This window comes from Linepithema humile, chromosome 7 (assembly GCF_040581485.1).
Source record: "Linepithema humile isolate Giens D197 chromosome 7, Lhum_UNIL_v1.0, whole genome shotgun sequence".
In the NCBI taxonomy this organism is placed as follows: Eukaryota; Metazoa; Arthropoda; class Insecta; order Hymenoptera; family Formicidae; genus Linepithema; species Linepithema humile.
The window spans coordinates 16,626,427-16,646,914 of record NC_090134.1 but is presented as its reverse complement, the minus strand read 5'-3'; the positions used below and the strand labels follow the sequence as shown (position 1 = coordinate 16,646,914).

Genomic DNA, 20,488 nt, shown 5'->3' with positions numbered 1-20,488 from the left:
GTGCGTGGCTCCCAGTAGCGTCGTTTATTCTATCCACTTAATCTAGCGCGCTAAGCGTCTCATACGCGTAAATTTAATATTTCAGTGTCGCTTGATCGGCCGTGCCGGCGAATCAAAAACTCATTTTCCCTCCCGAGCTCTGTCGACGGCAGCAAAAGCGAAGTAATCTCATTCGTCCGTACATCCCTCCCACACAATCTCTCTCTCTCTCTTTCTCTCTCTCTCTCTCTCTCTCTCTCTCTCTCTCTCTCTCTCTCAGTGCAAATGAAATTTCATCTAGGTTGTTATCTGGACGAGCACTGAGAGCAAGAGACAGGTGATTCACACAGAGAACAGAGAGGCACGCTGCGAGTGTACAAGTCATGTATGGCGCAAAAGATTCTATATTCAGATGAAGCCGCGGAATTTAACTGTAACTATAGTCCGCACGCGTGCGAGTGAGCCCGCGTGGACGCGATGACTGACCCCGTCTCCAAGCGCACTGATAAATCGTCCCGCGGCATGCAGCATCCGCTCACCGTCGACGTCGCCGCACCGGCCGGCGCGCTGCTATTTTTAAAGAGATAACAAATGATGCTTATAATAAGCGCATTCAGACCGAACGGCCCGTCACGCTTTGCGCAAACTTGCCGCGAGCGGCCGCCGGGACTCTTTTATTTCCACGGTAGCGTATGACGTCAGTGACGGGGCTGCCTTTCACATCTCTCGATGAAAACCGCGAAAGGGGATGAATGGCTTCTGCCGGTGAAAAGATTCGGTAATTCGCGCGCTTGTTGAATGTTAATGCATTCGCGATAATTAAAGTCAGCGGAAAAGCATGTCGCAGCCTCTTTGAATTATTTTTACTATTACCATCGTCGCGCGAAACGCTCGCCGATGTTTTATCACGAACATATATCACAGAGGTATACAAGCGAGAGCGTGTGTTCGATACTCGGAGTATCGCCGTCGACAAGATGGATCGTACGACATATCTCAGCCGACATCTTTTTCAGACAACGCAAAGAAATCAGCGACGACTTAGCAGAACCTCACTACTCCTCCTGTCCCTCCCCTCCCCCCTCCCCCCCTCCCCCCCTCCCCTGTCACCCCCGTAATACCGTATAGCCTACTCCGATCTCCCCGACTTCCCCTTGCTCCCCCTTCCTTTCCGTCAGTTTCTTTTCCTTTTTAACTTCCTCCGTCGGGAGAAGATGGCGTGTCGCAGTCGACTCTCGATTCAAATGGGCTTGGGCGTATCGCGATCGCGCGGATCACCCTCTGTTTCCGCGACGTACGACTCCGTTTCCCATGAATAACGCATTTTCCCGGGAAAATCGATATGCAGATTGCCGGAGTGTACCGGCGTACACTCGGCCCGGTCTCTTCCCGCGCCTTAGTCATGCGGCAGCGACTCGGAGATGTGCGGATTTAGGTCAGTGGAAAACCTCGCGTCATCTTCGGTTTTCTATTTTTTTTTTTTTTTTTTTTTTTTTTCTTTCTTCTTCTCTCTATCACACGTCTCTCCTCGATTCTCCGCCTAAAAGGCGGAAACGAACGTCGGGAAGTTAAGGGAGCGATGTAATCCGCGGGCGTGAAATTGAATTGTCTCGCTGTCGGTAAACAGCGAGCAATCTGCTCGCGATTGCCGGCGCGCCCGCCGCGAGAAATCGCGCCGGATTCCCAGCGGCTATCGATTTCTCGACGCGATGATGCATCGCGGCTTACGTAAGGTGGTACGTCGTGTTTTATACGCGTGGCAAAGTCCACATTATACCCCCGCATACGCGCATCCGTCGGCGCCGATATATCTCGCGGCGTCGCTTTTGTGCTCCTCGCGATTAAAAGCTGCATAAACTGGCAGCGGGCTCGTTTATTTCTCGCTGTTTGGGAAAGCGATTCCGTCGAAATATACGACAGTCGTGCGTTGTAGCTAGTTCATATATGCGCTTGTAAAATGTCGCAAAAAATATCGCGGAGAGATCGCGTATCGACGAAACGTAATATACGCCAATTCTGAATGTTGATTCGTTCGATATTATTATTCGTGCTGCACTCAACGTTATGGAACGTACGTATGAATTATACAATTTCGAGAATAAATCACGCGGTAAAAGTGACGTGTAACATGTACCTACAAAATCGCAAGTATTAGAAATCTGATGTTTTCAAAGCGGATTGTTATAGATATTGCCAAATATTTAATTTAATCAATTTACATCAGTGAATAGTGTAAAATCTATTGGACTTGCGATCCATCAATGCAAAACACGCATTCTACATAGGATTTCCTCTTGATAATCGGTTTAAAGCAAATAGAACTTATAAACCGAACTGCAATAGTTTAACTTTTGATCGAGCTTTCTGTCTCTTTCTCGCTTTCTCTCTCTCTCTCTCTCTCTCACACACACTCTTCCTCTCTTCGTCTGCATAATTAAATCGCGCAGTTTGGTGCCAAACGTGACCCAATTTACAACAAATCCGCGTGCGTGCATCTGCGGCGATAATAGATGGCTCGACTAGCACGAATCAATTAATCGTAGTTGACGCAGCGAAACCAAAGTGTCATTATCGATGCAGACTCGAACGAAATGCTTTTGTAGAGATCGGTTTGGACTGGTTCATTTGGAAAATCGCCGAGTAAATAATGAACGAGAGATTTGCGATCAGCCTGATTTGTCTTTCGTAATTTGTGCTTGGTAAACGGTTGCAATCTGCGCCAATTCACTGTCTTTATTGTATCCAGTTCCGTTGGAAATTTAAATTGCCAAAACGAGAAACAGGAACTGCGTGCGCCGCGCGCGGCCAATCGGCCATCGAACGTTAATCGGCTTTATGGATTCTGTGTCAGAATATCGATCCAAATAAAATTTATAACAAATTTTATATTTACATCAACGTGTATGCTCGTCGGAATCTGAACAAATAAATGCTTTTAATGAATAAACCAAAATATCTGTTGTATTTCTTGCAAAATATCACTTTTTTATTTACTCAAAAATTGTTTGCGTTAAACTATCGTTGAAGACACGTTTTATATTTTTTAATATAAACTAAAAAAAAAAAAAAAAACAATAGAAAATTTAATGTCTATTTTAATTCGCCAAAAGAAATTCAATATCGAAAACTGAAATGCTGCGATAAATAATTATCATTTCCTTAATCTCTATTTAGATAGGAGCAACTTTTGCACATCGGTTTTCTTATCTCTGTAAAACACAAATTACGATGTTACTTCTATAATGCAAAAGACGAAAGAAGAAGGAAGGAATCGGTAATCGATTTATTGGGTACATTTTGTTCCCTTAATTCAATAAGATTCATTTCATGTATTCGCGATCGCAAGATCCTCGAAATTTTAATCACAGCCGCGATAACGCGTCCTCTTTTTATTGCCGCGTTAACGCCGTGATAGAGCCTGCTGCTCGCGCGGAATACGGCTACTAAATTCACGAAGGCTGATAACGCTTAAAGAGGGTCTTTAGATACGCGGAAGGAACGAACGTCGGCGCAAATTCCTTTGGGTAATTAGCGTGTTCGTAAGTACAGTGGAATACTGCTGGGGGATGGAGTGAGGCATGAGACTCCGGTTGCGTTTTCACGTTACGTGTGTGCGAACGGAGTTTCCTGTTTCTCCCGTATCATTGCAGATCCACACGAACGCGCGGCGTCGCGCACACAAAGCACACTCCTGCCAACCGATCGCCCGAAACTGGGTCGGACTTCTTGCTCGGTGTGGCGTGATTGTGCGAGATGTACATTTAACATTCCTCATTGACCCGACCGCCACAGTTGGCTCGATCGAACTACTCATGCGAACCCCTTTGGCACTAAGAGGCAGGAGGTGCCGTCGCCGTAACGTATCCATCCAGACGCGCGCGTCATGCGGAGGCCACGGCGCCGCAGCCCCGTCACGTTCGATTTTATTGCGATGATTCAGACACGTGGGGAGCATCGCCAAATGCACTTTGAATAGTTCCATTGGCAGATTGTAAAAAATGCGAATTACGAGCGCGTTTTACGCGGAGATCTTATGTGAATAGTTCCGGACGCGTCCACATGAAAATTTAACGACCTAGACACGCGTATCAAACGGAATAATGCTTCCTTATGCACACGCCTGATGTCTTCACTTAATATTTCCTCCCGCCGCTGCTACATTACGCGATTCTTATTATCAGAAAAATAAATATACTTATATTCGTATAATCAATTATTTTTATGATACTGTTTTAGTACTTATAATAACAGCCTTTAAATATAACAGATGTTGATTTCGTAAAATAAATCGTTCTCATTAACTTTGTGTCGCGGCCTAATTCGTTCAGCTAGTCATTTATTATCTGCAGCCTCCCAATTCTGCGGTTAGGTCCAATTAAAAATCACGAGATCATTTATTTGCTCAAGGGATACAATCGAGCTTGAGGAAGGAAGGGCGAGGTGTAAATAATGGTCAAGCGGCCAGAAAGGTCGGCTTCCGCGAGAAAGGGTACGTGGCAAAGAGAAATTAAGGCAGCGGTTGCCAGAGTGTAATGAGTGCTAAAGTCACACTGGCGTAACAACCAGAGAAAGCGTATAGAATCGGTAAAATTTCAAATAAGAAAAAGAGAAAATGAAAAACGCACGAGAGACATTTATCTAATTCAACCTTTTTTCGAATATAATTATATTATTATAAATATTATTCAATTACGTGCATGTCATTATTTTTATTACGTAAAATTTATTAAAGATATTAATTATCGATATACTTTATTCCTTTTAAACATGTCACGCAATTTTACAAACATATTCTCTTTGATCTCTTTTTTGGTAAAAAAAAAAGCACTGTATTATCCGCCTAATTACGTCCGTTAATTATATTCGTTTTTGACTTTATTCGCTATGGAAGATTAATCTTTGACCCCGCAGGGCGCGTTGCTGCACCAGTGAGCGGGCAGAAAGGATGGATTAGTCACCTGCACTCAGGGCATGCGCCCGATAAGAGCCCTCGTAACCTGCCGAGCGGTCGCCGCTACCGTTGCAATCGCTATTGCCTCTGGCGCATTCGCCATTTAGATTTCATTACGAACCTTAACTGCGCGCTATTTACGAACCGACAGATAAATATAAGATTCATATACGCTTGCTGCCTAACAAATTACGCACGTTTTTAACGAGTCTTTTCGATGACTTTATTGAAATTTACGTAACCGTTGACGGTGTAGAAATTATACGACAACCGCGTAGGAAGGAGCATTGTATTCCGGCGCGTAACGCCGACTATTACGCCGATAAGGACGCCGTTACCTGTTATGATACCCGTTTCGGCAAAGAGAAGAGAAAAGATTCGCAGCGCTTGAAACGTGACCGTAAGTTTTAGGACAAGCCGCTCTAAATTCGCGGGGAATTGCCGGACGAGGCTTTCGGGTAAATTAAGGGTTGTATATAAGGGACGCTTCTGGCCACCCTCAATGACGGTAATAACACTAACTTCTCGTCAGTGTTCGTCGTGAAAGCCCTCAAAGGATTCTTTCGCCCGACACGGCAGTATTTCGCGGAAACTCTTTCAGCAGTAGCATCCCAAAGATGCTATTCGCGAGGCAAAGGGAAGAACAATGAGATTATTTTGCGAAAGAAGATTCGCCGCCGAACGTTCTTGCGCGCGACTGAAATGAGAACGCTCTCGTTTCGAACGCGACCAATTAATATTTTTACTAACAATCGATACTATCGCAGTTATTTGTCGATTCTTGCCAAGTGGGGCAACGAGTGGATCACTTACAGTCAACAAAAGGGACGATGAGCGCGCGTTGTCTTTACTTCTCTTAAACAATCAACGTTATCGTCTTCCCTCGCTGGAAATCCAATACGGTTACAATTAAATTTTCCGATATTTCGATATTCTTGCCGATAACGAGTCGAACACGATGGCTGAGCCGAATCTCGAGAGCGGCGTTTAGAGGACGGAGCGCCGACGAAGAAAACCGAGTGGCTCGGATGAGTCACAAAGAGAAGTGCACGCGCGCGTATTACCGCCGAGCGGAACGCGAATCTCAATCGTCAACGACGACGTGCTCGTCTCAGACGACGGCGCTTGTGACAGAGAGATTGTGCGCCGTAGTGGCGCGCAGGACGTTAGCTCAGGCGTGATCCGGCATAATGCGAGAGCAATTTGGTGAATGGAGTTAATTCAATAGAGGCTCTCGAGCACGCCTCCGGTACTCGGGGGGCCTCTTCAGCGTCTGGTGAACGTTAACCTCCAGATACAGCGTTCTCCTACGTTGTCTGTCCGTTTCGCTCCGACCGACGTACGGAATCGCGGCCTTCGCAGGAACCGTCGTCGTTTTAAACGCTCACAACGCCCGAAGAATCGGGACGGACTCCGAGGAAGAAGTACCCGTTCAACCGCAACAGCTTTTACTCGGAACGTATTTTTTTTCCTCGCCATGTGCCAGCCAGCCGACCAGCCACAGTCAATCTGCTTCTACACAATGTTTGCATTCAAGTAACGAGTGGATTTCAGAACGGGTTCGAAATATAAGCGCGCCGTGCGCTCGAGGGCAAATATTTGCCGCAATTTTGCGCGAGTTATGCAACAATAAATATCAATGTACAAATTTTCCTTGCGCGTAAATTAAATGTTAGACACTGCCGAACTCTGAGGTACAGCTTACACACGCGCAGACGCATCAATCCCTCGGTTCTATTTTTCTTCTTTCCGTTGTCTCCCGATTTTTAATGCTCCATAAATCACCGCAATACTATAATGATAAAAAGCAAGGGATTCGAGCACGCATAAGTCTTCTAAACGCCTACGAATCAAACAGAGAAAGAAAAATAGCGTTCGGAGGGACACTGACCGTTTCTTCTCGGGGCTCGCCTTGGCCGCGTATATCCGCGAACGAACAGACGATAAATCCACCACGGAAAATAAAACGAAAGCAAGAGAAAGAGGGAAAGAGAGAGGGAGAGAGAGAGAGATAAGAGGGAGATGAGAAAGATCTCCTCAGTCGCACAATGCGACTCGTTACAGACTCGGTCCCGTTCATTTTCTCTCTCTCCTTCGTCGCGCTTCGCAGACACACACGTGTTCTCGAGCTGTCTGCCAATCGAAAATCGTGTCGGCGATCAAATTGAATTTCCTACATCCACTTCCTTCTACTCGTTGAGAGAGCGAGGGCGGTCGAGTGGCCGAGGAAAAAATCTCACGGGATTTTCCGCGCTCGAGGTGCGTGCGAGGGGCGATCGCGGAGTAACACCGACATTACGAATCAGTCATCTGTTCCTATAATTTTCACGCTGTCGATTATGCGTTTCTGCGCAAACCGTTTGCCTTCGATCACACCACATTCTAATATTAAACACAATATTAATGTCTTGCCAAAATTCTATCGCGCCAACAATGGCCACGGCAAAATAACGTGTCGCCGGAGTAATTTTTAATTATGTATGTTAAACGTCAGTCTATTGGGGAGACACTTCGCGATGAACAAAAAGCCCCGTTATTTCCCAACGGAACAATAGCTTTCGTTTCCGCCGTAGTTGAACGGCGGGCGAGTTGACGCGCGGATTGACCCTCGATTGTTAAAAATAAAAAAAAAAGGAAAAAAAAAAACGAGAGTACACGAGGAAAAATACACAAAAATTGGCAGTGCTGCAAAATGATCGGCCGCGTGTGTTCGCATGGACGTCGCGTACCAGCCGCGACAACGTTGCCGGGACGAATCCGTTTTCGCGCCCGGCTGTCCGCGGCAGATTTTTGGTGCGGATGCGTTATGGGTCACTCCGGGTGGCGGACAGTTACGTCGACGTGGACAATCGATGTTAGCTATCAGTTGCAGTTTACGCGGGCCGGTTATGCCCGGGACAATTGTTATTGACAAATCGTAATGTCGGTCATCAATCATGACCGTGACAGGGCACCTGCAGCGCCAGCGCCGTCGCGGACGGTACGTCTATGCGTACGTGCATGTCTTCGGCACAAAGACGGTCTATGCAAGCTCGGTGGAGGAGCCGAGTATTGACAGAAGCCCGCGTTCCATCGCAAAATCGTTGGTAATATAAAAAACGCGAGAAATATGATTTATCCTAGTTGTAAACTTTAATAGATATTTTTTGCGAGAGGGAAAGAAATAAAGAGGAAAAGAGAGAGAGAGAGAGAGAGTTGAAAAATATATTAAAATAGACTCGTGAAATATAAAAATAGGAATTCAAAACTTTCACAAACATTTTCGTATGCAATTTTAATTTCGACAACTGGTAATTAAATGCGCGCGCTCCGTATACGTTTGATGTCATTTTGCTATTTTACTCTTTGCGCCGTATAACAGCTCCTGATTTAAGTCGAAATTTTCTGTGGTGTTTCCACAACGAAGCAGAGAACAGGACGAATACGTCACGAAGTTAGTCGGCCGTGCAGGAAATCGTTTACACGAGGGACACTGCAGGGCTCGTCGGTGTCGTAAAATGAGCGTAAAGGCATCCTGGACGTCTAGATCACACCGTAACACGGAGATGCATCGTGGAGAAAAAGCGAGTTTCCACCCCGGGCGTCTGGCGAGCGTTAATTACGGACAGCAGCGCGCAACGGCGGCGTCAACGCATTATCGACATTGTTATTCATGGTCACCAACGGGGTCCTGGAAGGATGGACGCGACAGACCATAACAGCCAGGACGCCGTAGGTGATCCTGTCTCTGAATGCCGCGACGACCTCCCGACGTTTACGATTAGTGAATGTCCGTGGCGTGCTTCGGTTAGACACGTTACACGCTTTGTTATCATCTCCGCCTGACAGTCGGCGCACTCTGATAAATGACGATAAGGTCGATCGTCTAATTTGTGAATATGATCGACTATAATGCAGCAGCGGCTTGATTATGACGGATTTCTCGTAACAAGAACGGCGTTTCAATCTTCGCCGGATAAAGTAGAGTTTTTTTTTTCTTCTATTTTTTAATCATTCAAGCTATTTGAAAATCGCATATGCAATCGGTATAAAACGGAAAATAAAATTCTCAGTTTTTAATAATATTTTTCTGGCAAATAAAGTATTAAAGAAAATATCTCTTTTTCCAATTTATTACTTTTATGCATGTGAGATGTATATATTTGTGAATATGTAATACTGGATTAAAAAGTTGTGCTCCGAGCTGGATGATAATTTTAATATGTTAATATCAAAGTCAAATATTTATTGCATATTGCGATGTATGCATATTTGGAATATATATATAGATGAGAATTCTAACATGGGAGATATTCGGACAAATTTATTGTCGCCACTTAGAAATCGAATGAGGATATAAATATTCTAGCGTGCTATAAGTAAATCGGATAATTCCCTAGTGACACGATCGTTCTGGTATGTAAAAGACTACTTAATAATTTAACGATTATTAACTGCCATCGGCGAAATTTCTCATATAACACGATATTACGCGAATACAATCGTATTTTATGAATAAAGAGATTTATGAATAAAATTATTGTGAATAAAATGTTAAGCGGAAATGCAATGTAAATTAGTTAAAAATCACGCGTTAAGAAAATATGATACATTTGAAACGTTTTGTACACATTGCGAAAATTACGTTATTTATTGATCTACCTATACAAGCATATTGCGAACCTTATGTACATTGCGAGCTGGGTTCGTATTAAATTTGTATGGTTCAGAGAGCAATTCTGACAATCCACGTTCGAAGCCGAAATTACGCGGAATACAATGTAGCAGAGCTCCGCGTTCAGTTTCGAATTATCGACTATTCCCGAGTGCATCGATAGAATCCATTGTTGGCTCGCGCGCTCAAAGTGGAAAGCGACATTCGCGTTCGCGGAGACGAGCGGAAGACTTTGGCGATGCGAACGGATGGACATTCGGAATCGTGTACGAGCTTAGACTAACCCGTTTCTGCCAAAATGACCCCCTCCTCTCATCCTCTCCCTCCTCTCTCTCTCTCTCTCTCTCTCTCTCTCTCTCTCTCTCTCTCTCGACTGAGGTTCGACGTGGCTTTCGGGGGACGAGATATCGCATTATTCCCGACTGAATGGGGTAAATCAGGGTCTCGTAGAGTTCCAACGTGGAATCGGCGGTTCTCTCGGATCGCTGATGTCGAGAGGATGAGGGTTAGCTGGCGGCAGAGCGGCTGCCTTGGGAATTCAATTATACGTACGGAACAATGGCACCCGCGCCGGTAATGAAGGGACCGTCGCCAGGAGAGGTCATCAGATTACGTGGTATTTACAATATATAAGCCGGATGGTTGGCGGATGAAGAGGACTCCTGGCGGCATTTCTTTCTCGCCGTCTGGCTCGCGTCACTTCCCCCGAGACACCGCATCAGGAATTAATTCGTAAGACGAAGATGGATTATCCTCAATATTTCAGACAGTCGGGAAAGAAGTAATTCATAGTCGCGTTAAAATTTCAAAAACTTTGGTACACGATTCTTGAAAACTGTCCCAATTGTTGTCCGGTTAACAAGCGAAATAAATATACGAGAAAATTCCCAGTAATCTTTGATTACTTCAGTTTTTGTGTCGCACAGAATTTTTGCAATTTTTCTCCTAAAACTTGACTAGCGCGCTTCAAGTTTATTTCGTCCGATTACGTTGCGCAGAGCGGATCGTTTCTATCACAGCCATTTATCGCAAGGAACAAGTGCGTAATCTCGCTTTGGCCCGCGCGGAACAATTCCTCCACGAATTTACATCGATAACGTCGCGGCGTTACGACGCAGGCAGCCCCATTCAATGCACTCTGCGCGCTGCAAATTGGATGAAATGGTAGCCCGCGCGAAACGTGCTATTCGTTGCGGGACCGATGTTACGCGATAACTCTTGACACTAACGTTGGTTTACGGCGGATATATTCGTTCGATGAACGGCCGTCGGGCAAACGCCTGAATAAATATCGGCTTGACGCGAGCGAGGAAAAGGCGATGTATTGCGGAGAGGAAATATTTAGTCCTCTTTGACCGTACGGAGAACGAGACTCGTAATTACGTTAAGGGGGTGAGGAGAGAGCGAAACGGGATTGATCGAACGATCCCCGCCTCTCTCGCTCGATCGGCCATGCGTTTACGACTGGGAATGGATTCCGTCAATAACCTCTTTAAAACGGGCTAAATTCATTATTTACCCTGCATTTTCGGCCGGCCGACTGCGTGCGTGTCGCTTTCCTATATTTCCTTTTCAACCCCCGAAAGGAAGTTACGATCGCGGCGCCCCATTCCTGTACGAGGGTAGCAAACCTCGTACCGATCCGAGGCTCACCGTCGATTGTGCTATCTTTTGACGCGTGAGAGAAAAAATTGTAAAGTCGTGATGCGTTGTTTTTCTCGTGTCTCGCATTTCTTTACCTTATTTTATTATTCTTTTGCGCGTTTCAATTACGACCAGCCAATCAGTCTCTTTGTTTGCGCCTAATATTCGTGCGATGTTTAAACATGCAGATGGTCCGTCTTCATTTCTCATTCACGACAGTCGCGTACACCGCTCTCCTCACGCGCGACGAAACAGAAATATTCTTTCGGACAGTATTTATGCGTTCTGTGAAATATGTTTAAAATATTCACGGCTTGTTTGGCGGAGAGTATTACCGCAACAAAAGAATACAGGACGCTGTCGCTGCTGCGACTCTCCTCTTTGTGCGTCGCTGAAAACGGGGGAGGGATTGGAATTAACATGGGATCCAGAGTGCGTTTTCCACTGAGGGAGAACCGGCGTGTCTCGTTAATATGGATTTCACTAACGATCCGACTAATTTGTACGCTCTTCTTCATTCGGAAAGGTATCTCTCCGTAAAATAGCAAACGAGACGAAAATGCTGGTGAAGGCGTCGCAAGGACAAAGGATGCAGCAGCCCGGGTCCGCTCATCCGTGGAGAATCTAATGACCGTCTCGGCATACATTTGCATGTGAATGACGGAGAAAGCTCCTTAGATATTACGAGCATATCCCCCATGTGTCTTTTTCATTGGGCAAAGTATACGAGATAACGTCCGATGTCTAATATGAGGACAATAAGGTCGCGAAAGAAGGGCGCAAAAAAAAATTAATAAATAAATAATAAATCAGTTTTAATCTTAAGTAACTCCGCCGTTGCCCGATGTTTCCTTCTCTTTTTAATGGTTCATTGACTGCTTTCTTATGGCACTCACTCACGAAAATATAATTAAATATAATCACGCAATAATTATTAAGATATAATAATCGCGCGATCTTACGCGACAAAAGAGTAACTACGAAAAGCACGATCGCATGGAGTTACGATTGTTTCGACTCGCGGCGTAGAAAGCGAACAACGACTGCAAAGAGAAATAAAAATTGCGCAATTAACTTCGGTTCTACTAAATAAATTATTTTCGTACACTTTTAAAATTGAGATAGTGTACATTTATATTCTCTGTCTTGTGTTTAAAATTTTTATTTCGACAAACAACTTACTATTTGTATCTTTTACATATAATTGATTCTATTAACTCTGAAAATCAAATATCATATAAGATGCAACACAACATTCAAAATTGTAAAGTGCGATTAGTATATTGAAAAATTCTTCTCGCGTCTTTAAGAACATTACAATTGTAATTTTCTGATTTTAAAGAGATTCGATTCCATCCAAATTAGAGAGTACGCCGCGTGCGTATTGATCGACCGCACAATGACACGACGGACAAAGTCAAAACCGGCAATCGCGAGATTTGGACCGTCGATTAGGTGATCCGTACACGTCTGCATCGAGTCGTTTCCCCTCGTTAAGGAATGTAGGTGGATGAGAGGGCGAAGATGGCGTGCGGATTGCGGAAGCAGTCGCGAGCGTTTTCGCGCTTCGTAGCCGCAGCAGTTCGAAGTTGCCATTCGGAGCACGTAGATTGCTAACCTAACTTGTTTAGCGGTTTTAGCGGTATTTGATTAGTTGAGTGAATTTCCGAACTGTTTCAGACCACCTCCCGCTCACTTGGTTGGGCTGGAAATCGGACGGGGACAAACCTTCGGTGAATTCGATAGATACACGGAAATATCGCGCGTCTCTCCCTTCTCCCTCTCCTTTCCATCTTTCTCTCCTTCGCAAAATTGTCAAGTCCGGAGGTACAGGTGCTTCTATATTATATTTTACAACGTAATATTTTAAAATTGCCTTACCTTGCGAGTAGTTCATGTCCTTCTTTCATGTACCTCGATAGTCACTCCTTGTCGGAGTCACGGTTGCACAGGGATAAATCGTCACCTAGAACGAATCATAAATCTATGTTAGAAAAAAACTGCGAGCTTTTATTAGAATAGCGTGTCAAAATTAACGACTGAGATTATTTCGAGTACATAAAATATAATGCAGAATTATTCAAAGAAAAAGATTTATAAAAATTCCGATTTTTAGTTTAAAAAATTTATAAGTTTTATAAAAGAATAAATGTAAATATTTCGTTAGCGATTAGGATAAACGCAGAACACTACATTGATTCAATTGCAAGTAATCATATGTCTGCTTCGGCGCAGTAAGGAGGAATTCTCGGTATTTGAACTATACTCAAGCGCTACCACGGTTGACGACGTCGGATCAAAGATAATATTGGCTCGCAGTTAGGGAGGATGGATCGGGTGTTACATCCGTGTTCGAAGTTCGCTATTCGCGACCGCAGCGATTTCGAGGACGATAGTCGGAACGTGAAATAAAGAGGATATTCGGCGGCGGCGGCGGCGGCGGCGGCGGCGGCGGCGACGACGACGCTGACCTCCGCGAGTAAATTAGTTCCGGAAACTATTTCCAAGCCGGTTTAACGTCCGACGTATAACCAGCAATCCCTCGTACGTAAGCTCGGAAACTCTCTTCGCTATCGTGCTACCGAACAGCACATTCTAAAAACGTATAACTAAGAGAGCCCTTTTTTACGATGAGAACGAAACGTTGCGTAATTTAAACAAAATATTGAACGTGATAGTAATACTTTTTTAAAGTGTTGGAAGAGAATCGAATCCAAGGCAAATATTATTTTGGAAGACAAAGCTGCAGTAGTATTTTTAAAGTTTTAAAATAAAATCGTCAAAACACGAAAATGCCATCTATAATGTATGTATAAGCTCGACAAAAGTACAAATTACACTATTATCAATTAAATAATCAATTAAGTAAAGCTCGATCGAGAATCAAAACGGAAGTGGTTACCCATACTCGTTAAAGTCCGTTAGTAGCCTGCAATATACGAGGACTTATTACCAAACTGAGCCAATATTACCGCAAACGGTTTGTCCATCTGGCGAACTAATTAGCAACTTGCGATACAAAACGGTGGTGCTGGCCCTCGAATAACGGCACGCTACCAACGGCCACCGCGTTTTATTCGACGTATATGTAAGCCAAAGCGGTAATCTGCTCCTAATACCCGGCGTAATTGCATTACCGATTTATACGACCGATAATAACCCTCTTATGTTGCTCTTTACCGTGCACGGCGCTCGACGCTGGAAAATATGCAAGTGGATCGCACGATTGATACGACCGCGCTTTCCAAATTATCCATAATTGCGCATCGAACAGCGAATGCATCCTATTAGCAAACATCCTGGCAATGTTCGCTAGTGAAGTGCCGGGAATACCTCTTGAGTATCGCAGAATTAATTACGACGTCTCGTCAAACTTTAGAGACGGTAATAAATCATATTTGTTGCTGTCGAGTGATAGTTCAGTTTCGGGGCCGAGATGTGAGAAAATTTGCAGGATTGACATACAGATGTAAAATAAAATTCGCGACAACTTACTCGACGCTGGATTTTCGAAAGTTTTATGAGCAGTTTGCGGGCGCACGATGCTCTCGAGTTCCATTATTTCTTTCGCGGTCTTGCGGTCTTTCCGATACAAGATGAAAGTTTAAAAATGTATGTCGCAAACGCGGAACAAAATATCGCGATTCTTCGAAAATATAGAACAGATTTGTCCAGCCTCTATTTGGAGATATTTATTCACCGTGACGGATTTCGCTCTCCGCGCGGCGCTGCAGAGGGAGAAACAATTAGAGTGAAGTGGCCAAAGTTTTCTCAGCAAATATCACTTACGAAAATACAATCGAGACTCGTCGCAATCGAAGGATGCATTGTGGGGCCGTGGAAAATGGCGGTCGGAAATAATCGGATAACGTCGCTCGCGCTAGGACGAGATGGGGAAAGCCGGGGAAACGGGAAAATAAGAGAAGGGAAAGACACTCACGGATACGATTCGATACGCTTAAGATAAATTGATACGGGATGGATTATGAACGAAATATATACGACTGAAGCTCGACGAATGGCTCAACCATTTGGAAGTAACAGTCGATGATGGGAGTAAGCACTGCTGTTAAGAGATTGTTTTCGGTTCGTCGAAAAATATATGTGTTCGCAGCTCCCAAAAAGTTCTTCCAACTCACCCATGTGTTCCATCCGGTATGAATAATAGTTGATTTAATACCGAAAGAGTGATTTTTTCAAGTCATTTATTCGAAAAACATTATCGTAACAATATTTAAGTGCAGGCATGTAAAAATGTATGTTAAACAAAAAATTCTTGAATATATGTAAAAATATTATAGAATAATAATACTAAATTTATTAAAACTCTAATAAGAAGTATGATAAAATTAATATTCAAATATAAATCTATTTGAAAAATCCTATTATAAGCTGAAATACCGAGAGTTTCAACAGCTTCATTTATTTGCCATAGCGAAAATACAAAGAGTACAAAGTAATGGATTTTCAGCTCAAATATTAACCTGAACATTAGTAAGACATTACCACCGCATGAATACACTGTGTTTGAGAATAAACATTTCAAAGCCTGATAAGGGAATACCTTGTGCGCAAAATTTCGCCGAGAGTGCAGATCGATCAATTTTCATGAATCTTTGAGAGACGACGGTGCTCGCGAAATGAATTCACGAAAGGTGGGGTGGGATTCTTTATCGGGCCGGCTATTCCTGGCAATAAGTGCGAATAAGGTCCAGCTATTTGCTGAATAAAAGGTTCGGGAATGCCATTGAGGACGTCGGTACGTCAGGTATGTATCCGGTATCGCGCGTTACGACAAAGCTGATGCACTCCGCGTGGCCGCTGACGCGCGGTCGTAGGATAAATTGAATTATCATAAAGAAATTGCGTCCGAATATTTCGTTCAGTTCCCGCTGAATGCCGGCGAGTAGATGAGAAGGCCTCGATAGCTTTTCCAATATCACCGCGAGCCACGCTTGAAACCTGCATCGGGAATTTTAAGGATCGAGACTTTTCTTCGGCCTGGTACGCGAACGTGTACAAACACGTGCTCGAAATCCTATACGTATTTACACTCCGGTAGAAAACCAATGGAAGAATTCTCGAGGAGGTGAAGAAGAGAAATCAGTTTGCACTACGAATCTTTATCACAATGTCAATTGTCCGTTGCTTCACCGTTGCTCGGCGCGAAAATGTACAAGTTGAAAAAATGCAGTGAAAAGATACAGCCGATTTAATCGTGCGTATTATGACTCTACTTTGATTTCACCTCGATTACACGCATATTAAACTGGAAATTCGAAAATTTGGCGTCAACAGATTTACGCCTGGCGATTTTAGTTAATTAAACTCTTAAATAATTTCAGCTCAGCACGATTATTAAATTTAAATTAACAATTCATATATTATGTATTATAAAAATATATATATTAAATATATACATTAAAAGTAAGTCAGAGAAATCCATGGAAAAATTTTATAATTGTTTAAATATTTTTCGTTTTATGGAAGCTAAAAGCATTTCTACTTTAATCGACGTGATTGACGTAGATATAATTCGTATAAATTAAATTCTGATATTATCTTTATGTTATATTCGTGAACACATATGGTGTACGCTCAGATACGTCGGCATATCGATATATCGCTTAATTTTAACCACATGAACGGTGTATATAATGTAAGCCCAATATCCTAGAACCTGCATACAGGCGGACGCCATACGTTGCGTCCTGAGCACAGGCATCAAATACCCGACACCGCCATTATACGCTCATTTCAGGTTAATACTCGACTGATGCTGCTACATCAATCTAACGACTGACGGTGGCGGACATTAAAGTTCGGCGCCACCGAGGGCTGCATTGCCGAACGCATTGTCGGCCTTTGCAAAGCTACCGTGCAAGTTAAATACGCGAATTTGAAAATATTTTGAATATTTAACTTACATTATTAAACGAAATGCTTATTGGTACTCGTATAAATAAGTTTTAAAATCACTTTTGTTCAAAATTCGTTAATCTTTTACATATTACTTTTCATATTAATGCTTAATTTTTATTTCATACCCTATATTGACCATCTTTTTAATATTAATCAATCAAATTAACTATTTTAAATCTCAACTTTGAACTCTGCGTTATACGTTCTTTAATATTTTAATTGAATTTTATGTCATTATAATCGAATTTTATGTCAACGATCATAGCTTCTCTTCATATTCCAGAATGAACAAAATTCTCTTCTTCCTTCTTTACCAACGTTACCAAAGTAACGACATTTTCAGGCAATTAAACTTAAATGAAGTTGTCATATTTTAACTCTTGTATCCTCCTTAAAAGAGATAAAAGCTTCATGAATCTTAAATGTGAAATAATGCAAATTAAACGGTAATAAACCATCAAGTATTCATATATATATGTTTCTTTACAGTCATAATCATTTATAACGAGAAACGATACAGTAATAGCTCATAGTTTCGATAAATTGTCTCGTAAACTAGCAAAAACGCATTACATAGTGACGCTACTGCGGAAGAACTGGATATACGGACTCCTCCGTAAATGAAAAAACCAGGATGAGTGGAAAGGTCGTCTCATAAGCAAGTCATTTCGAAGCCTCTTTCCACTTCCTTGCTCGTCGTGCGCAACCGCGAGCTCGCCGCTGAAGAAGTAACTGCGAGTCGTAAAGTCTTGCAAACCGCCCTTTCGAAGTCGCCGCCGCCGCCGCCGCCGCCGCCGCCGCCGCCGCCACCGCCGCCGTCGTGCTCGTAATTCGTAATTTAATTTCAGAATCCACCGACTTGGCCGTTAGCGTGTGGCTGCGCGGCACATGTGCGAACGTGAGTCACTGCCGGGTGCAAAAACCGAGCGAATCGTTAAGTAGCCGCGCACCCACGAAATCGCGTACGAGCAAATGTCACGTATGCACGTATGTGTGTGTGTGTATAGGTAACGTATATCGAGGTCGGGCGTGTACATCGGACACGTCACGAACCCCTCCGGGGGAGCGCCAAGGGGATGCGAGTTGCATCCAATTCATCATCGCTCACCCTTTGTGCCGCGCGCGCCGGCGACGCGGTTGTCCCATCGGATTGTGCGAATGGGAGAAAGTAAATTTGTCACGGTATATATACGATTTGTAACGCGTTGATCGCGATTCGCGCGACAACGAGTGATTCCTTAAAGAATCTCGTCAGCGATCATACGAATTTTTTATTCGCAGTAACAATGTTTTCAGTTAAACAATTGAGCATCGTTAAATATACTTTTAAGACAAAATACTCGGTATTCAAAATTCAATCTCTTTAAATTGTACGTTTGCAATCACAAAGAACAACGTTTGAATAAAAAAATATACTTATTAAGTAAGAAAAAGGATTTGCAAATTGTAAGCAATAAAAAATTGCTGATAATACATAAAAATATCTTACTTTTTTTACTTAAGCAGAAATGTAATTTGAAATTTAATTAATAAAATATTTTAGGAATTATAATTGCGCTGAAATAATTCTAATTAATCAACAATTATGTAATAATTATGCACGAATACCCAAACTAGAATTATATATTATATATTCCATAATAATTACATTGCGGAGTGGAATTGTGCCATTGAATTTCGATTGGTGTTTCGCTGTTTTATTGGACGCATTCGTATTGCTTTTTTATTATTAATATTAGATGTGCGTTAACTGGTTGATCCAGATTTCGTAAAGTTATTAGGGTTTCCCGCGGATGCAGCTTTATTATCTCATTCGGTTTGGGGCGCGCGCGCGGGCATACCAAAAGGCATACCTGATTAAGAATGCACCCTTCTAACGGTGTCCATGACCCGTGGTTAGGGCTGGTGACATTAATAGCAAGCGCCGCCGACGATCCACCCCCGGGGCTTACCCGCGTCTTATATTTAATTCAACGCCGCCGCTAATTCACTCCAACGCATATTCAATTATTTCGGGATACGCGGAATTTCGGGTATAACGTCTTTATTGTTATAATTTTCGCTTTATCACGACCAGAACAGCGGCGAGCGAGAACTTATTCGTCGCAATATAACTATACCTCGCAACAAGCTTGATAAAATTAAATATACATGCTTCATACATTAACGTCGAAGATTGCGCTTTCGAAATAGCGAAAATAATAAAAGTTTCAGACACCTCTCTACGTTCCATTTTTTAACGTTTACGGAAAAATAATTATTAATTCAAAAAAGTATCTGGAATTCGTATTGAACAAGCACAAATGCACTGATTTATTTTTGTCTTACGCAGCGTAATATCAGCCTGTCATATGTGCTTCCGTATGCGATATTTCATGTTACGTGCTTTCGACACCATTAATGTTATTTCCGCTCATTACCGGTTTGACCCTCGAAATAAGCACCAACATATCGCGGCGAGTATATTGCAACGGTCGAGTACAGTGTCGTGTCTCCGGGCTGCGGAGAATGATCGCCTCCTCTCCTCGCCGCCCGATATTTTTCTCGTCGAGATTATCCCTCGGGGGTGGCTCGTTTTTTACGCCTCGCACTCGTCGATCTTACTCCTCCTCTCTCGCCCCACCCGAAAATAAGCACGTATCACACGTAAGAGAGAAACGAAGGCGGAAAGAGAAGGTGGCGGGAATGGAAGGGCCCAAAAAGAGGATTACGCTCACCATTTCGGTCGCTCTGTAAGGTAACTCCTCTACCCTCTCCGTTTGCTTTTCCGAACACAAATGCTTTTCCCTTTGTATTCGCCCCGACTCGATGCCGTTTCGCACGGCGCCTTTCACTTCGCAGCGATTTCCAGACGGCGCGAAGAGGCGTCCGGCGGAATACTAATTCGGGATCGCAAATTTACAGATTCTTAATTTCGTAGCTTTATAAAACGGACCGTGCGCACGGCGCGGCCCCGGCATGCCGAACCGGAATGTAACCGGCATCGGCGCTCCGTCCGCTTTTTTTTTTCGCTCCCCGCTTTCTTCCGCCGCGCTATTACGTTCAATCTCTCGCGCTCTTACGCTCCTCTTATCCCTTCTTCTCTCCCTCCTCACCTCTTTTTCTCGTACCTTTTTCTCTCCCCCCCCCCCCCCCCCTCTACAGAATACTAATCGCACGGCTCCGGAATAATAAAAATTGCGCTAGGAACGCGCGACCGAAACGTTCACCGTCGGTATTATACGGCTGTTACACCTCTTTCCTTATTTACGATTTCGCATTTGCGATTCCCGCCGTAGCGACCGAGATCTGTTCGAGAAACATTAAGGCCATTGAAAAATAATTTACATATCATGTGA

General features: G+C 43.4%; 2 protein-coding genes across 7 annotated transcripts in view; one reads left to right on the top strand and one right to left on the bottom strand.

The window, feature by feature from the left end:
• Positions 1-20,488, bottom strand: part of Ten-m (teneurin transmembrane protein Ten-m) — a 554,800-nt gene that overhangs the window by 354,942 nt on the left and 179,370 nt on the right. For all 5 annotated transcript variants that reach the window (XM_067359312.1, XM_067359311.1, XM_067359317.1 and 2 more), the window contains one exon: positions 13,110-13,194. In XM_067359312.1, coding sequence (XP_067215413.1) covers positions 13,110-13,125 — 16 coding nt within the window. In that variant the 5' untranslated portion in view covers positions 13,126-13,194. The remainder of the gene's footprint in view (positions 1-13,109; positions 13,195-20,488) is intronic.
• LOC105670001 (sialin) overlaps positions 1-20,488 on the top strand; it is a 195,127-nt gene that overhangs the window by 133,485 nt on the left and 41,154 nt on the right. The gene's annotated exons all lie outside the window — the stretch shown is intronic.